General features: G+C 41.7%; 3 protein-coding genes across 6 annotated transcripts; 1 reads left to right on the top strand and 2 right to left on the bottom strand.

Annotated features, from left to right (window-relative positions):
• Positions 1–770: 770 nt before the first annotated feature.
• Positions 771–13,178, top strand: LOC139553376 (26S proteasome regulatory subunit 4). Its single transcript, XM_071365646.1, has 11 exons — positions 771–850; positions 1,135–1,188; positions 1,381–1,477; positions 1,711–1,835; positions 2,069–2,254; positions 2,390–2,518; positions 2,784–2,880; positions 3,406–3,595; positions 11,272–11,423; positions 12,460–12,614; positions 12,748–13,178. The coding sequence occupies exons 1-11, from the start codon at positions 848–850 to the stop codon at positions 12,880–12,882; spliced, it is 1,323 nt and encodes a 440-aa protein (XP_071221747.1). The 5' UTR covers positions 771–847; the 3' UTR covers positions 12,883–13,178.
• On the bottom strand, positions 3,692–10,285 carry LOC139553133 (intelectin-like). The gene is given in 3 exon segments (XM_071365088.1): positions 3,692–6,345; positions 6,347–6,758; positions 10,225–10,285. Coding segments are annotated over 3 exon segments (906 nt in total). The 3' UTR covers positions 3,692–5,912.
• LOC139553378 (epithelial cell adhesion molecule-like) lies at positions 13,135–15,841 on the bottom strand. 4 transcript variants are annotated; one of them, XM_071365649.1, is made up of 8 exons: positions 15,108–15,841; positions 14,638–14,881; positions 14,455–14,526; positions 14,291–14,354; positions 14,076–14,189; positions 13,805–13,873; positions 13,548–13,604; positions 13,135–13,463 (listed from the first exon to the last, which is right to left on the bottom strand). In XM_071365649.1, exons 1-8 carry the CDS (start codon positions 15,304–15,306, stop codon positions 13,401–13,403), a joined length of 882 nt encoding a protein of 293 aa, XP_071221750.1. In that variant the 5' UTR covers positions 15,307–15,841; the 3' UTR covers positions 13,135–13,400. The 4 variants fall into 4 exon arrangements, with proteins under 4 accessions (XP_071221750.1, XP_071221751.1, XP_071221748.1 ...); XM_071365650.1 differs by having other exon boundaries at positions 14,088–14,189; XM_071365647.1 differs by having other exon boundaries at positions 13,548–13,873.
• Between the last annotated feature and the right edge of the window lie 25 nt (positions 15,842–15,866).

The raw sequence follows: 15,866 nt of genomic DNA, 5'->3' as shown, positions 1-15,866 counted from the left end.
ATGTGAGTCTGGAAGGAGAGTTTACAGTCTAACCAGACACCTAGGTATTTGTAGTTGTCCACATATTCTAAGTCAGAACCGTCCAGAGTAGTGATGCTAGTCGGGCGGGTGTGGGCAGCGATCGATTGAAAAGCATGCATTTATGAAATGCAAGATGTCTTCTCAATGTCTGGAAATACGTTTTTCAACATCCGGAAAATACGTTTTTCAACATCCGTAAAAAAATATTTTAAACATCCGGAAAATATGTATTTTCAACTTTAATTCAGAACCGTTTACCTAATTTCAACATCTGGAAGATATGTCTAATTTTACTCACTGGGAGGTCTCCACCATTTTCAGGGTTTTGACTAGATGGGACACAGATTTTGTCAGATTTGACTTTCGTAGCAGGTTAGGAGAATTTACCCAGCAGGTAAGGAGAATTAACATAGCAGGTTAGGATAATTAGGTTAAGTTTAGGAAAAGGGTTGGGTTAGGGTTAGCCAAAACACTAAACAAAATCTACTTTTGATCTCAATTTGACAAAAGCTGTACTCTTCTAGCCAGGACCCATTTGCAGAGCATGATAGGCTTCATGGGCCGATTGAATGTACTTAAATGTTTAAAGGCCTGGTTGTATGTGTTGGGACTTGGTTTAAAATGCAAATTAATCACCATGAATATACATTTATTTATAACTCTGTATGTCCCGGCGACAGCGTCTTCGCCATTGATTTGGTTCTCACAAAACAGACATAATTTTCCATCAGTTTTCATATGGTCGATTTTTCTTCATTTTGATATGCTTCGCTTGCCTTACTCTGACGTATTACGTAAGCGACGCTGACAGACCGGATAGCAAGCTATGGTGAGCCAGCAGTTTCTCCAAATCAATATTTCTAGTATTTTAAAGGATTTCATCACTTTTTAACTTAATTTATGATCACATTCTAAACTGTCATTTTGTTGAACGTGTTTGCTGCATTTTAATTCCAATCTGCCATTTGCAGCCAGTGGAAACATGTTAGCTAGCTAGGTAGATTATGGCTAGCAACTTGTTATAGGTTTGAAGTACAGCTAACTTACTGTTACTAGCTAAGTGCTTTTGACTGTATCTTCACTGTGTGTTCGATATGTGATTTATTTGACAAGGGTCAAAGTCAGAGTGGAGGACATGGTCCCGGGGGAGGAAAAAAAGACGACAAGGTAAATAATCCATACTAGTAACGTTAGCTAGCTAGCTAAAAATCTAGTAACGTTAGCTATCTAATGTTGCTAATAACACTAAAGCCAATCTTGTGAAAACTTGAATATTAATCTAACCAGTTTGCTACACATCGACTCTTTATGTCTGATAACTGGTCACACTGTTCTGTAAACTTTTGCTGGACTGTTCAGGATAAGAAAAAGAAATATGAACCACCAATCCCCACCAGGGTTGGGAAGAGGAAGAAGAAGAGCAAGGGACCTGATGCTGCCAGCAAGCTACCTCTTGGTAAGTTAGTTGGGCTACATTTAACTTTATACTTTTCATTGTCATGGCAGAGATCCTTTCTACTTACTGATGTTGAATTGTAAACCGCAACAGACTGCTGCTTACAATTTTACAACTGCTGCTTTTCCAGACAATTTTACCCGTTCCATACAACTGAATGATCTCTCTCTCTCTCTCTCTCTCTCTCTCTCTCTCTCTCTCTCTCTCTCTCTCTCTCTCTCTCTCATTCTCAGTAACTCCCCACACGCACTGCAGGCTGAAGCTGCTGAAGCAGGAGCGGATCAAAGACTACCTGCTGATGGAGGAGGAGTTTATCAGGAACCAGGAACAGATGAAGCCCCTTGAGGAGAAACAAGAGGTAGTGTACTAGAAAATCTATTAAAACGTCTTGATCTTTATTGTTCCCGAGGGGCACTTAATGTGCAGGCAGCATATAAAACACAGGCTACATACTGTTCATATGGTCCTATCAGTAAAATATTTATCAGTCGATCTCTTTGCATCCCTATAAAACATAACACTATAAAGCCTTCACACTGCACCTTTTTATCTAAATATTAATGAATTCATCCATCCTCTGTTGTCCTGCAGGAGGAGAGGTCTAAGGTAGATGATCTGAGAGGAACCCCCATGTCAGTGGGGAACCTGGAAGAGATCATCGATGACAACCACGCCATCGTTTCTACGTCTGTGGGCTCTGAGCACTATGTCAGCATCCTCTCCTTTGTAGACAAGGACCTGCTGGAGCCGGGCTGTTCCGTCCTTCTCAACCACAAGGTACTGACCGAGTCTGCCATTACTGACGGAGTCTGCCACTAAGCTGTGTTTGGCTGTTGCCCTGACTCTGGCAAAGCATTAATTGAAAGCTGATATTTACTGTACACTGCCATTGAGTGACGTGTGTGTTCACAGGTCCATGCCGTCATTGGGGTCCTAATGGATGACACTGATCCTCTTGTGACAGTGATGAAGGTGGAGAAGGCCCCACAGGAGACGTACGCTGACATTGGTGGACTGGATAACCAGATCCAGGAAATTAAGGTAGAGCAGTAGAGTAAAGTACAACAGGTCATGTTAATGCTCTACTCAGTCATAGCGTTTCAATGCATAAGATTCCCAAGATTTTTCCAAACCAACTATTCTGTATGCTTAATGTAAATGGTTACAGCTGGGTCCGTGGAGGCTAGTGTCACTTTAAATTGGAGTACAGAGTCATTGTAATGGCTTATATGGAATGATATCAAACACATGGTAAACATTCTTCCTGATTGACAACTATACTTGTGGCTCCCTGTGTTCCTCTCAGGAGTCTGTGGAGCTCCCTCTGACCCATCCGGAGTACTATGAAGAGATGGGCATCAAACCTCCTAAAGGAGTCATTTTGTATGGCGCACCAGGGACCGGTAAAACAACTAAAACAATTGCAGACAGTTTTCCTGTGCACAGATTAAAAGGGCAATCTGCAGTTGCTACATTTGATTTCAGAGTTATTCATTAATTATATTTTCCCATTGATTCTTCAAGAATATAACTTATAAATGTCTCATGGACTTAAGTTCAACTGTCATATCCCATCAGAACCCAAAATATGAGCTTTTTCTACTCCAATTTTTGTAAACAAAGTAAATGTAAACAAACACTGTATAGCCTCAACATGGTTAAAGCTATAATTTTGATATCATGGATGGTCAGTCCATAGCTCAGTCTATGAATTTAAGTGGTTACATTTCTCCAGCCCCATCCTTCAGCTTTTTACTGAAACACTTTGTTATAGTTTCAACTGCTGATTGCACCTTTAAGCCTAATCCTGGACTAAAAAGCATTTTAAAAGGGAGATTCTCCATTGAACTTGCTTTGTAGTCCAAAACTACATCTAGAAACTGCCTCTAAAAGTGGCATCGTTTGACACTGTTCTTATGATGTGTTAGGGAAGACCCTACTGGCCAAGGCGGTGGCTAACCAGACGTCCGCAACTTTCCTGCGTGTTGTGGGCTCTGAGCTGATCCAGAAGTACCTGGGGGACGGGCCTAAGCTGGTCCGAGAGCTGTTCAGGGTGGCCGAGGAACACGCACCCTCCATCGTCTTCATCGATGAGATCGATGCCATCGGGACTAAAAGGCAAGGCTAGCGGACCGTGGTCATTGAGGTTGTGTGCAGAGTATGTGTCTTATGTTGATGAGGAGTTAATTATAATGAAAAAATACAGTAGGCTCATTTCATGTTCACAAATCTATAGACTACTTTATTGTTACATTATTGCACAGTGGGGGAAAAAGTACAAACAAGCACACACAAACCCACTTTCCTACCGCCATCCCCCTAAATACAACAGCTGTCATTAAGTATTTTACATTATCTTGGGCTGGCCTAGAGCAAATCACAATATCAGCAACTTAAAGATTATATAAGGCACACGTCTTCACATGTGATGGTACTGAATAGTTATTGTTTTATAGCAGGGGTCTCCAACAGGTCGATCGCGAGCTACCAGTAGCTTGCATCCCACCCATGAGTAGCTCGTCAAACAATTCCACCTGTCATAAACAATGTGATAACCATCTTGTGGATTGAAATAAGTACTTTCCCCATAGCATTTAATTGAGAAGGTTAACTGCAAAGTAGGCTTACCTGGCAGAAGTATATCATGAGTAAGTATATTATTTGTATCTATTATTTGTTATTTGCAAACTTTGCCATGAAATGAGCAGCAACAGTACAGAACCATCGCAAAACTGGCACATTAGACGGGACATTTCAGACTCGATAGATGCGCAATTAAAGGGGAATGACACTCAAATCTAAATGTGTATTTAAAAAAATTCTGGGAAACTTTCTTATATGGTGTAAGCATTAACGTGGATTCAGAACATCCCATTTTGTTGTTTCTCTATGAACAATTGTAATTTTTTCCTAAAACCAGGAAATTAATGAGAACACAATTTGGGGAAATAAGCAAATCAAATTCATTTATATAGCCCTTCTTACATCAGCTGATATCTCAAAGTGCTGTACAGAAACCCAGCCTAAAACCCCAAACAGCAAGCAATGCAGGTGTAGAAGCACGGTGGCTAGGAAAAACTCCCTAGAAAGGCCAAAACCTAGGAAGAAACCTAGAGAGGAACCAGGCTATGAGGGGTGGCCAGTCCTCTTCTGGCTGTGCCGGGTGGAGATTATAACAGAACATGGCCAAGATGTTCAAATGTTCATAAATGGCAGAGACAGCAAGGGCGGTTCGTTGCTCCAGAGCCTTTCCGTTCACCTTCACACTCCTGGGCCAGACTACACCCAATCATATGACCCACTGAAGAGATGAGTCTTCAGTAAAGTCTTAAAAGTTGAGACCGAGTCTGCGTCTCTCACATGGGTAGGCAGACCATTCCATAAAAATTGAGATCTATAGGAGAAAGCCCTGCCTCCAGCTGTTTGCCTAGAAATTCTAGGGACAATTAAGAGGCCTGCGTCTTGTGACCGTAGCGTACGTGTAGGTATGTACGGCAGGACCAAATCGGAAAGATAGGTAGGAGCAAGCCCATGTAATGCTTTGTAGGTTAGCAGTAAAACCTTGAAATCAGCCCCGGCCTTAACAGGAAGCCAGTGTAGGGAGGCTAGCGCTGGAGTAATATGATCAAATGTTTTGGTTCTAGTCAGGATTTTAGCAGCCGTATTTAGCACTAACTGAAGTTTATTTAGTGCTTTATCTGGGTAGCCGGAAAGTAGAGCATTGCAGTAGTCTAACCTAGAAGTAACAAAAGCATGAATTAATTTTTCTGCATCATTTTTGGACAAAGTTTCTGATTTTTGCAATGTTACGTAGAAGGAAAAAAGCTGTCCTTGAAACAGTCTTGATATGTTCGTCAAAAGAGAGATCAGGGTCCAGAGTAATGCCGAGGTCCTTCACAGTTTTATTTGAGACGACTTTACAACCATCAAGATTAATTGTCAGATTCAACAGAAGATCTCTTTGTTTCTTGGGACCTAGAACAAGCTTCTCTGTTGTGTCCGAGTTTAAAAGTAGAACGTTTGCAGCCATCCACTTCCTTATGTCTGAAACACAGGCTTCTAGCGAGGGCAATTTTGGGGCTTCACCATGTTTCATTGAAATGTACAGCTGTGTGTCGTCCGCATAGCAGTGAAAGTTAACATTAGTTAACATTAAGTTAAACATCAAGTTAACATTAAGCAGATTTTTAGGGCCCCCTTGGTTGTTTATTAGCCATTATTTTACCAGGTACATTGACAATTGAAGGGGGATAAGAATGTGCCTATTTGAAAGCTAGAAAAAAATTGGTAGTGACAAGTAAAAAAAAAAATATATATATATATTTAAGTAACTCTCATGCTAGAAAAAGTTGGAGCCCACTGTTTTATAGTATTGCTTTAGTTTACAGTAATATAATTTACAAAATGACTGTAGAAAAGTAAAATGGCCTGGCCGTCAGCGGTAGAAGAGTAACACAGCTGCCTCAAGCATGTCTTTTGATGCACTCCAGCCTTTGTGGGTCCCATAGCCATTCCAGGCAAAGGAGGTGAAGTCCCCACACTGTTTTGGGGCCGCCTCAGGGAGATGCCCACCACCAATACAGTATGCGTCAACCTGTCCGCCTTTGGGTTTGGTTCCAGAGCAAATAGCCATGGCTGCCCATTCCCAATTAATTGCTCTGAAACTGATGAAGCCTGGTTCAAACTCCCTTTGAGCGTAAGGGCCGTAAAACGCTTTGGTGGTCTGTTTGTCCCCATGGTCATAAACTATGGGAATCGAAGGTCCATTGTTGATCAAAGGTGCCCCAGCGTTGTACTTCACTGGGTACCTGTGGAAGAGTTCATACAGGTTTCCCCTTTATTGGCTCAGGAAGCGTGTCTCGGTCTCGGTCTTTCATCGGTTTATTGTTGGGAATGTGCCACACCGACATGTCTTGTGCCTTGATGTCATAGTAGCCAGGATTCTTGTAATCGTCAGCAGTGGTGCCTTCAGCTTTTCCGAAAGTGTTCATGTTGACCCAGTTGCCATCCCCTTCTGGCCGAAAGGGGTTGCTGCCCTGCTGGCTTGTCCAACGGTCACCCAGCGTGCACTTCACATAGATGTTGTTCTCGTGTACGCTCGCCACCAACGTCCAGCCGCCGCCGTCTGTGGTCATGTCGCAGAAGGTTTGGTACACCACCCCGTTCTCTGTGGTCAGGTAGTACAGCCCGTCTTCAAATTCAAAATAGTGTGCCCTTATTTCCTGGCAGCTTCTGGCAATGTAAAGGCACCTATCTCTTAGTAACTTCTCTCGCTTGGGAACTTATGGAGCCTTACCCAGAAGTGAAGGGTTTGTATATGACGTGTGTTGCGCCATCAGGAGAGGGATCATCATCAGCAGAAGAGAACAGTACATCATGTCTGCTGAAGGCTGGACCGGACTCCCGAGATGACACTAGGCAGCGCTTCAAGTAGGGAAGGTTTATATTGCCGTTTTTCGTCAACACGGCAGTTACTTTATCAATTCTAATACTTTGTCAATACTTCGTCAGATTGTTTGTCAGCTTCTGGAGACACTCGAGAGGCACACTCAGCTTGTGAGCCAATATTTATACTCTGGGTTCAGGGATGAGTTGTACTTGTTGCACGCTAATAGGTCTGTTTCGTTAACCACAAACTCATTTACATAAACCGGGTACGAAGCCGTCTGCATCGTTAACTTAGGTGACAGATATAGAGTGAAAAGGCAATATTGTAGCTTGCAAAACAGAAACCACAAAACAGGAACCATGCCCTCCCCACCCTCGTCTGTTGACCCATGTTCTTGTTTTCACTCCTGTTATTTAGCAATTACAATGCCAAGTTTTTCATGAGTAAGACCTTGAAGTTGAGCACCCCTATTTTCCTGGTTGCTGAATCACAGAGACCTACCAACACCCACATTTCAATGGTATTTGATTAGGTTAGCAACAAAATGAAAATTGATTAAGCAATAAGTCTCGAGGGGGAGTCTTAAATGGCCAATATATTACTGCTAAGGACTATTCTTAGGCACAAGTAGATTTTTGGTTGAAATCTGGGACGAAAGCTACTACTTAGGTTCTATGTTTGCCTATGCCAAAATAACAAGGAAACGATGCTTACTCAACCAATATTTGCCTATTGGCAAATATGTTATTGTGCTATTACACAAACTCAGTGGCCTTATTAGTGTCCGCCTTATGTTTGGGTGGTTGGGTGTTCAATCCCCGGTGGAGTCATACCAAAGACTCCAATGCCTCTCTGTATAGCACTCAGCGTTAGCGTCCTGTCCAGGGAGTGTACTGGTAGGCCGACATTAAGTTGCCTTTCGCTACTGAAACGGGAGATAGGGCAGGAGCCGAAAGGCCGTTCTGGCTCGGACAAGGCTTACTTACTTGCTTTACTATTGCTTAATGATTGAATTAGCAGTACAGTGGACACAATGTGATTTACATTACTATGTTTTGTATACCTCAATGTGTATAGGATGTCATCGCTACGATAGTCTGCATCATTTACATAGGAGACAGTTATAGAGAAAGAAGCCACAGCTTGCAAAACAGAATCCGCAAAACACGAACCATGCCCTCCCCACACTCGTCTTTTGACCGCTGTCCTTGTGTTCACCTCGTTATTTAGCAATAACAAGTACATATTTGTTCTGCTAATAGGGCCCACCCTCGGCCTAGGCTCGGTCCTCTCCCTGTTCCCTTCACTGCTGTACCAAGGTTTCAATGTGTATCTGTTGGAAAAAATTGCTCAGAGAAAGAATGTTGTTTAACAGCAAAGAAAAATCTAAAAAACACATAGGGGTCAAAATTATTGCCACCCCTGTTTTCAATACTCCGGCACCCTCCCCTTGTGATGATAATGATATGAGATTGGAGAACACATTGGGCAAATCTTAGACCATTCCTCCATCACAAATCTTTCCAGATCCTTGATATCCTTCGTCTGCGCTTATGTACCTCCTTCTTCAATTTAAACCACAGGTTTTCATTTGGGATTCAAGTCTGGAGACTGAGACAGCCATTGCAAAATGTTGATTTTTGTGGTCAATTAACCATTTCTTTGTGGATGTTGATGTCTGCTTGGGGTTATTGTCTTGCTGGAAGATCCACGTGCGGCCAAGTGCCAGCCTCCTAGCAGAGGCAACCAAGTTTTTGACTAAAATGTCCCAGTACTTGGTAAAGTTCAGGATGCTGTTGACCTTAAAGGCAACAGGACCAGTGGAGGCTTTTGAGATTTTGTTTTATTACTTGTTAAACAAACTCTTTCTCTGTGCAATTGTTTTAGTATAAAATAATATAATTTCCCAATTTTAGGGGAGCATACAATATAGCTCAGTATTTGTGTTGTTTATTTTATACAGTATTTTTTTTGCTCATCTTCATCAAGGGTTTCAATAATTTTGGCGTTTTTCTTAGATACAAAAAAAGGGTATGTTGTGATTATTGTTGAGCACTCCTTAATTTCCTGGTTGCTTAATCACGGAGACCTACAGTGCCTTCAGAAAGTATTCACATCCCTTGAATTTTTCCACATGTTGTGTTACAGCCTCAATTTAAAATTGATACCGTTTAGATTTTGTGTCCCTGATCTACACACAAAACTCCACTTTGACTTTATGGGGTAATGTTTTCAAATGAATAAAAAATGAAAAGCTGAAATGCCTTGAGTCAATAAGTATTGACCCCTTTTGTTAACGCAAGCCTAAATAAGTTCAGGAGTAAAAATGTGCTTAACAAGTCCCATAATAAGTTGCATGGACTCACTCTGTGCAATAATAGTGTTTTAACATGATTTTTGAATGATTACCCCATATCTGTACCCCACATATACAATTATATGTAATGTCCCTCATTCAACCACAAAGACCAGGGAGGTTTTCCAATGGTTCACAAAGAATTGCACCTTTTGGTAGATGGCAATGTGGCAAAGAAATTAACTTTTTATCCCGAATACAAAGTGTTGTTTTGGGCAAATCCAACACAAGACATCGCTAAGTACTACTCTTCATATTTTCAAGCATGGTGGTGGCTGCATCATGTTATGGGTATCCTTGTCATTGGCAAGGACTAGGGAGTTTTTTTGAATGATAAAAATAAACTAAATAGAGTTAAGCACAGGCAAAATCCTAGAGGTAAACTTGGTTCTGTCTGCTTTCCAACAGACCCTGGGAGATTTTTTAAATAAATGTTTTACCTTTTATTTAACTAGGCAAGTCAGTTAAACAAATGACCTAAAACACAAGGCCAAATATACACTGGAGTTGCTTACTAAGACGACATTGAATGTTCCCGAGTGGAGTAGTTAGTTTTGACTTAAATCGGCTTAAATCTATGGCAAGACTTGAAAATGGCTGTCTAGCAATGATCAACAATCAACTTGAGAGTTTGAAGAATGTTAGAAAGAATAATGGGCAAATTTTATACAGTCCACGTGTTCAAAGCTCTTAGACTTACCCAGAAAGACTGTAATCAGTGCAGAGAGCTGTAATCGCTGCCAATGGTGATTCTAGCATGTATTGACTCAGGGGGAGGAATACTCATCTAATCAAGATGTATTGGTGTTTTTTTATTTATTTCCTTTTTTATTTTGACTTTACAAAGTATTTTGTGTAAATCATTGACACAAAATGTGTAACCCACAATGTGGAAAAGGTCAAGGGGTGTGAATACTTTCTGAAGGCATTGTATGTGAACTCTGATAAATAGTCATCACCCAACTTTCCATTGGTCGCCCAATATATGCCCATAGTGTCTACCTTGAGATTGGAAGGTTGGGGGTTCCATCCCCGGTCGGGTCATACCAAAACCTTGATGCATCTCTGTATGTCCAGGGAGTGTAGGCCGACATTAAGTTGCCTCTCGCTACAGAAACAGAAGATAGGGCAGGCGCCTAAGGGCCGTTCTGGCTCGTACAAAGCTTACTTACTTGCTTTACTATTGCTAAGTGATTGAATTAGCAGTACAGTGGACACAATGTGATTACAGCAGTGGAGGCTCCTAAGATGAGTAAGGTGAGGACCATCCTCAGTGAATTTCATAAAACTAAAAATAGTAAAACATTAAAGTTATCCTTTATAGATAAAACTATGCTAAATATATTCACGTCACCAAATAATTGATTAAAACACTGTTTTCCACTCTGTAGAGTAGCACCATGGTGTAGCCGGAGGACAGCTTGCTTCCGTCCTCCTCTGGGTACATTGACTTCAATACAAAACCTAGGAGTCTCGTGGTTCTCAACCCCTTCCATAGACTTACACTGTAATTAGGACAACTTCTGGAGGATGTCCTCCAACCTATAGGAGCTCTTGTTGTCCACCCAATCAAAGGATCAGAGAATTAATCTAGAATAAGCTACAGCTAGCTAGCACTGCAGTACATAAAATGTGGTGAGTAGTTTACTCAGAGTTTGCAGGTTTTCCTACTTACGAAGCATGTAGAGGTCTGTAATTTTTATCAATGGTACACTGTGAGAGACGGAATCTAAAACAAAAATTCAGAAAATCACATTGTATGATTTTTAAGTAATTAATTTGCATTAATAGTAGCCTAAACCTGTCGCTGTTACATTGAGCTGGGTGAATGGAATATGAATGACAATCATCCAATATGCTGTAATAGAAATAAGACCATGCTCAAAAAAGAATTGTCCTCCCTCATCTTAAACGGCACCGACTGCCACTGGATTACAGTACTATGTTTTGTGTACTTCAATGAGCCTCCATGTATAGGAGGTAATCTCTACAATTGTATGGTGTGTCTCAGTGGTTGAGGGTGTGGGCTGAGTACTGTGTCCTCTGCAGGTATGACTCTAACTCAGGAGGAGAGCGGGAGATCCAGAGGACTTTGCTGGAGCTGCTTAACCAGCTGGATGGCTTTGATTCCAGAGGCGATGTCAAGGTCATTATGGCCACCAACAGGATAGAGACCCTGGACCCTGCACTCATCAGACCAGGTACACGATAACATTATTATACAACTATGAATCTTCAATTGAAATTACAATGCTGGCTATGCCAACCTAAATTAATACTGACTTTGAGCAAGTCATGATTGGAGATGCAGTATCAAATTTATTTTTAAAACCCTTTTTTCATCAGCTGATATAGTGCTATACAGAAACCCAGCCTAAAACCCCAAACAGCAAGCAATGCAGCTCTAGATGCACGGTGGGTAGGAAAAACTCCCTAGAAAGGCCGGAACCTAGAAAAGGAACCAGGCTCTGAGGGGTGGCCAGTCCTCTTCTGGTTGTGCCTGGTGGAGATTATAACAGTACATGGCCAAGATGTTCAAACATTCGTAGTTGACCAGCAGGGTCGAATAATAACAGTGGTTGTAGAGGGTGCAACAGGTCAGCAACTCAGGAGTAAATGTCAGTTGGCTTTTCATAGCCGATCATTCAGTTAGAGGCAGCAGGTGCGGGAGAGAGTCGAAAACATCAGGACCGGGACAAGGTAGCACGTCCAGTGAACAGGTCAGGGTTCCATAGCCGCAGGCAGAACAGTTGAAACTGGAGCAGCAGCGGGTGGACTGGGGACAACAAGGAGTCATCAGGCCAGGTATTCCCGAGGCATGGTCCTAGGGCTCAGGTCCTCCGAGAGAAGACCGTTAGGGGGAGCATACTTAAATTCACACAGGACAAGACAGGAGAAATAACAGACTGATCCTAGCACCCCAACACAAACTATTGCAGCATAAATACTGGAGGCTGAGACAGGAGGGGTCGGGAGACCCAGTCCGGCGATACCCCCGGACAGTGCCAACCAGGCAGGATATAACCCCACCCACTTTGCCAAAGCACAGCCCCCACACCACTAGAGGGATATCTTCAAACCACCAACTTACTACCCTGAGACAAGGCTGAGTATAGCCCATGAAGATCTCCCCCACTGCACGAACCCAACCCAGACAGGAAGATCACGTATCTTATGTGATTGCCCCAAGGTGCATGTCCTCTGATTTGGTATATATTTTTGTCCCCCACTCCTCAGGCCGTATTGACCGTAAAATAGAGTTCCCCCTGCCGGATGAGAAGACCAAGCGAAGGATCTTCCAGATCCACACCAGCAGGATGACTGTGGCAGACGATGTGACCCTGGACGAACTGATCCTGGCCAAGGATGACCTCTCCGGAGCTGACATCAAGGTGCAGTAACAAGCTGGGAGATAGAAAGACTGTATGCCCTTCTATTTAACTTTTACCTTCTGGTTTTGCTGCCATCCTGTGGCACCTCAAAGAATTTTCACTGACGTTTTTTTACTTATTTCTCTCATTTCAGGCCATTTGTACAGAGGCAGGGCTGATGGCTCTGAGAGAGCGCAGGATGAAGGTGACGAACGAGGACTTTAAGAAGTCAAAGGAGAACGTGTTGTATAAGAAACAGGAAGGGACACCAGAGGGACTATACCTCTAACAGGGACGGAACGCACTTCAGAAATGTCCTGTTCTTTCACTTACTGCTTCAAAACTGTTATTGACTAGTAAAACCTTTCATACATGTTCATTGTATAGTTTGGACTAGATGTAGCCAGCTGTTTGGTATTCAATTCTGCAGCTATTAAAGAAAGTTGGCTTTCTGAACAAATGAACATTCTTGTATTATGGTCTGTTACCATAACCTAAGTATCACCTCTTGAAGTACAATAATAGTAAATAAACAATTTGAAACAATTCAGATTTTTATTTCAAATAAAGTACATATTGATTTTTTTTCTTCCAACCATGGTCAATTCTTGTTTAATATTTAATTAAAGCAACAGGTTAGAATCCATGTTAAGAAATCAACCAATTACAATATTTCCATAATGTGCAGCTGACTATTGTTTCAGTCAGGGAAAGAGATAATTGGACAACAACTTTGCATATAAATGAACTGAGTAACAACTAAAAAACAAACAAATCTACTATAACCAACAAAGATATTAAAGTATGTCACATAACAAAGTAGGTCATGGTAGCTTCTTGCTGTTCCAGGTGGTTGTCCTGCCCTTGAACCTGCATTTAAAAAGGGAGAGTAAAACACAGGACAATACATTAAGAGTTCAGATTAATGCAGCGATTTGCTGTATCAGACTATACCTCAATGACTTCAAACTGGAATCTCCTCTCCAGCAGAGCTTTCCTTTGTACCACCACCTGACAATAGTGATGGACAAAGAGAGAGAGAAGTTGGGATGTGAGGATGGCAGTGGTATTGTACAATTAGTTTTGCTCTTACTCATAGACACAGAAACACCAATGATAATGGCCAGAGCAATGATGAGGATGAGGGCAGCAAAGCCTGGATTGATGGTCATCATGTCCATGTGTGGGTGGTCATAGTGAAAGAATAGGACCTTGACGGAGTCCCTCGCCACCTCTAGTCTCCGGCCGTCCACCTCAAACCCAAACTTGTTGCTTTTCAACTAAACGGGATGGCAAAACAGTTACATTCCACTGCATAGTTAAAGCAAAATATTAGCACCAGGCATGCCAGATTGAACAGACCTTTATACAAAAAATGATTATTTCTTAAAATATGGAGCCCCCATCAACTGTTAGAGATATTCAATGACTTTACAAGCAAAGAGCCTTTTTGAAAGGTCTGAAAGCAGATACAGCTCTTACAAAATATCTCACATCTCTCTCAATGTAGTAGGCCACAGTTGCTATGTCCACTGGCTCTTTGTCTGTCCTGTTGTCAGTCAGGCGGATGGACACTACTTGGTATAGTTCCCGCACCTGAGGAGGTGGCCGACCGGCACAAATAACACATTCATAAAGACAGAGCTCACTCACAATCTCAAACGATAATCTGTGCGGAAACATGCCTGCTTACTCACAGTTATGTCTAAGATCTGTGTTTTATCCAGCGTATATTCCCTGTCCAGCTTTAATACCAACTGCCTGAAACAACAATGGTGTCGTGACAACACAACTTTTCAATAAAAATTGTATTTAATAAAAACTGCATATCAATGGGTTACTACAGAGGAAGGACACAAACCTTCGTATCTCATCCATGGTTTTTGCAACAGGTGTGAACGCCACTTTAAATGTGAATTGAATATCAATTACACTACAAATGAAAGAGAGAACATAGTTATTGATCACCTATCATGTATTTTAGAAACAATATATAATACATATTAATGATAAAATATATAGTTTTCTTCATGATTTCACTCACTGGACTGTGACCAGCCTGTCACATTTGAGGGGGTCATGTGTCTTGTCAGAGACTGGGACTCCAGCCTTGTTAACACACCAGCATAGTTTGGTGTCCTCCTCCTCTCTGCACTGTTTAGGTCTGAACATACCAGCTCCATCACAGTTTGGATGGTACTTTGTCCCTAAACTCCCCCCAGTTAACATGGTTCCTGTCCTGTGCTTGCTCAACATCTCCAGGTGTATTAGACAACACTTGGGAGTCACTGATGAAGAGTTCAATAACATGAGATATTTCCAATTTCATATATCATTCCAAACTTACTCAGATATCAGATAGACATAGCCTACAGAGTAATGTGTGTGGATTTATATAAAGGAAGCAATTGAACCACTTAATTTATGTCCAAGCCTAAATGTCTAAAATCATACTGATATACAAGGCAAATCCCACTGCAGATAAGAGATGTAAGCCACAGAAGATGGTCTTACACTGGGTGCAGTTGACAGTGATGTTGTCATAGCCTCGGAACACAGGTTCACAGGTGCCACAGCGGTTGACATGGCAGGTGACATACTGGTTGTGATGACATACAGCTTCTCCACACACTGTGTCAACTTCACAGTCTTCCCGGACAGGAAATGCATCATCATTACATTCTTTATCTGTGATCAGAATAAAGAACATCATGAATGGAAGTTATTTTCAAATATAGAAAAGGTAAAAGTTCTGTTGATCTGATTTCTGGAAAAAACGTAAATACAGCTATGAGAAAGCTATGAAGACTACATGATATCCATGTTACCATATATTTCACTAATGAAATTCTACATCACCATAGCACAGCCTGAGTAGTTGGTATCAAGTAGAAATGTAGCATATAGTTAGTAGCATGTAAAGGCAGAGGCCAATCCAGTAAACTCACAGAAGCACATTATAATAGGTTAAAGGTCATCTGAAGTGTCAGACTCACCTGAGACAGCCAGAGTGGATGCTCTACTACTCTGAAGGATAAGCAGTAATGAGACTATATAAAGCTTCTCTACCCTCATGTCTGTGTTTCCTCTCTCCTTCCCTCCTGACTCTAAAGTGTACACTCCGGTGTGCTCCGTTCCACACCATTAAGCTGTGATGCCGTTATCCCGCAGGAAATGCACACAAGCATCCCTCAGGATTCACAATGTGTGAAAGGCTTAGAGCTTATTTTTAAATAAAGGTTGGCAGACCAGTGTTGGGAAACAAAACATTCA

Source organism: Salvelinus alpinus, chromosome 25 (assembly GCF_045679555.1).
Source record: "Salvelinus alpinus chromosome 25, SLU_Salpinus.1, whole genome shotgun sequence".
Classification (NCBI taxonomy): Eukaryota; Metazoa; Chordata; class Actinopteri; order Salmoniformes; family Salmonidae; genus Salvelinus; species Salvelinus alpinus.
Note: the sequence above shows the minus strand (reverse complement) of the source record. Positions and strands in the feature narration are given on the sequence as shown.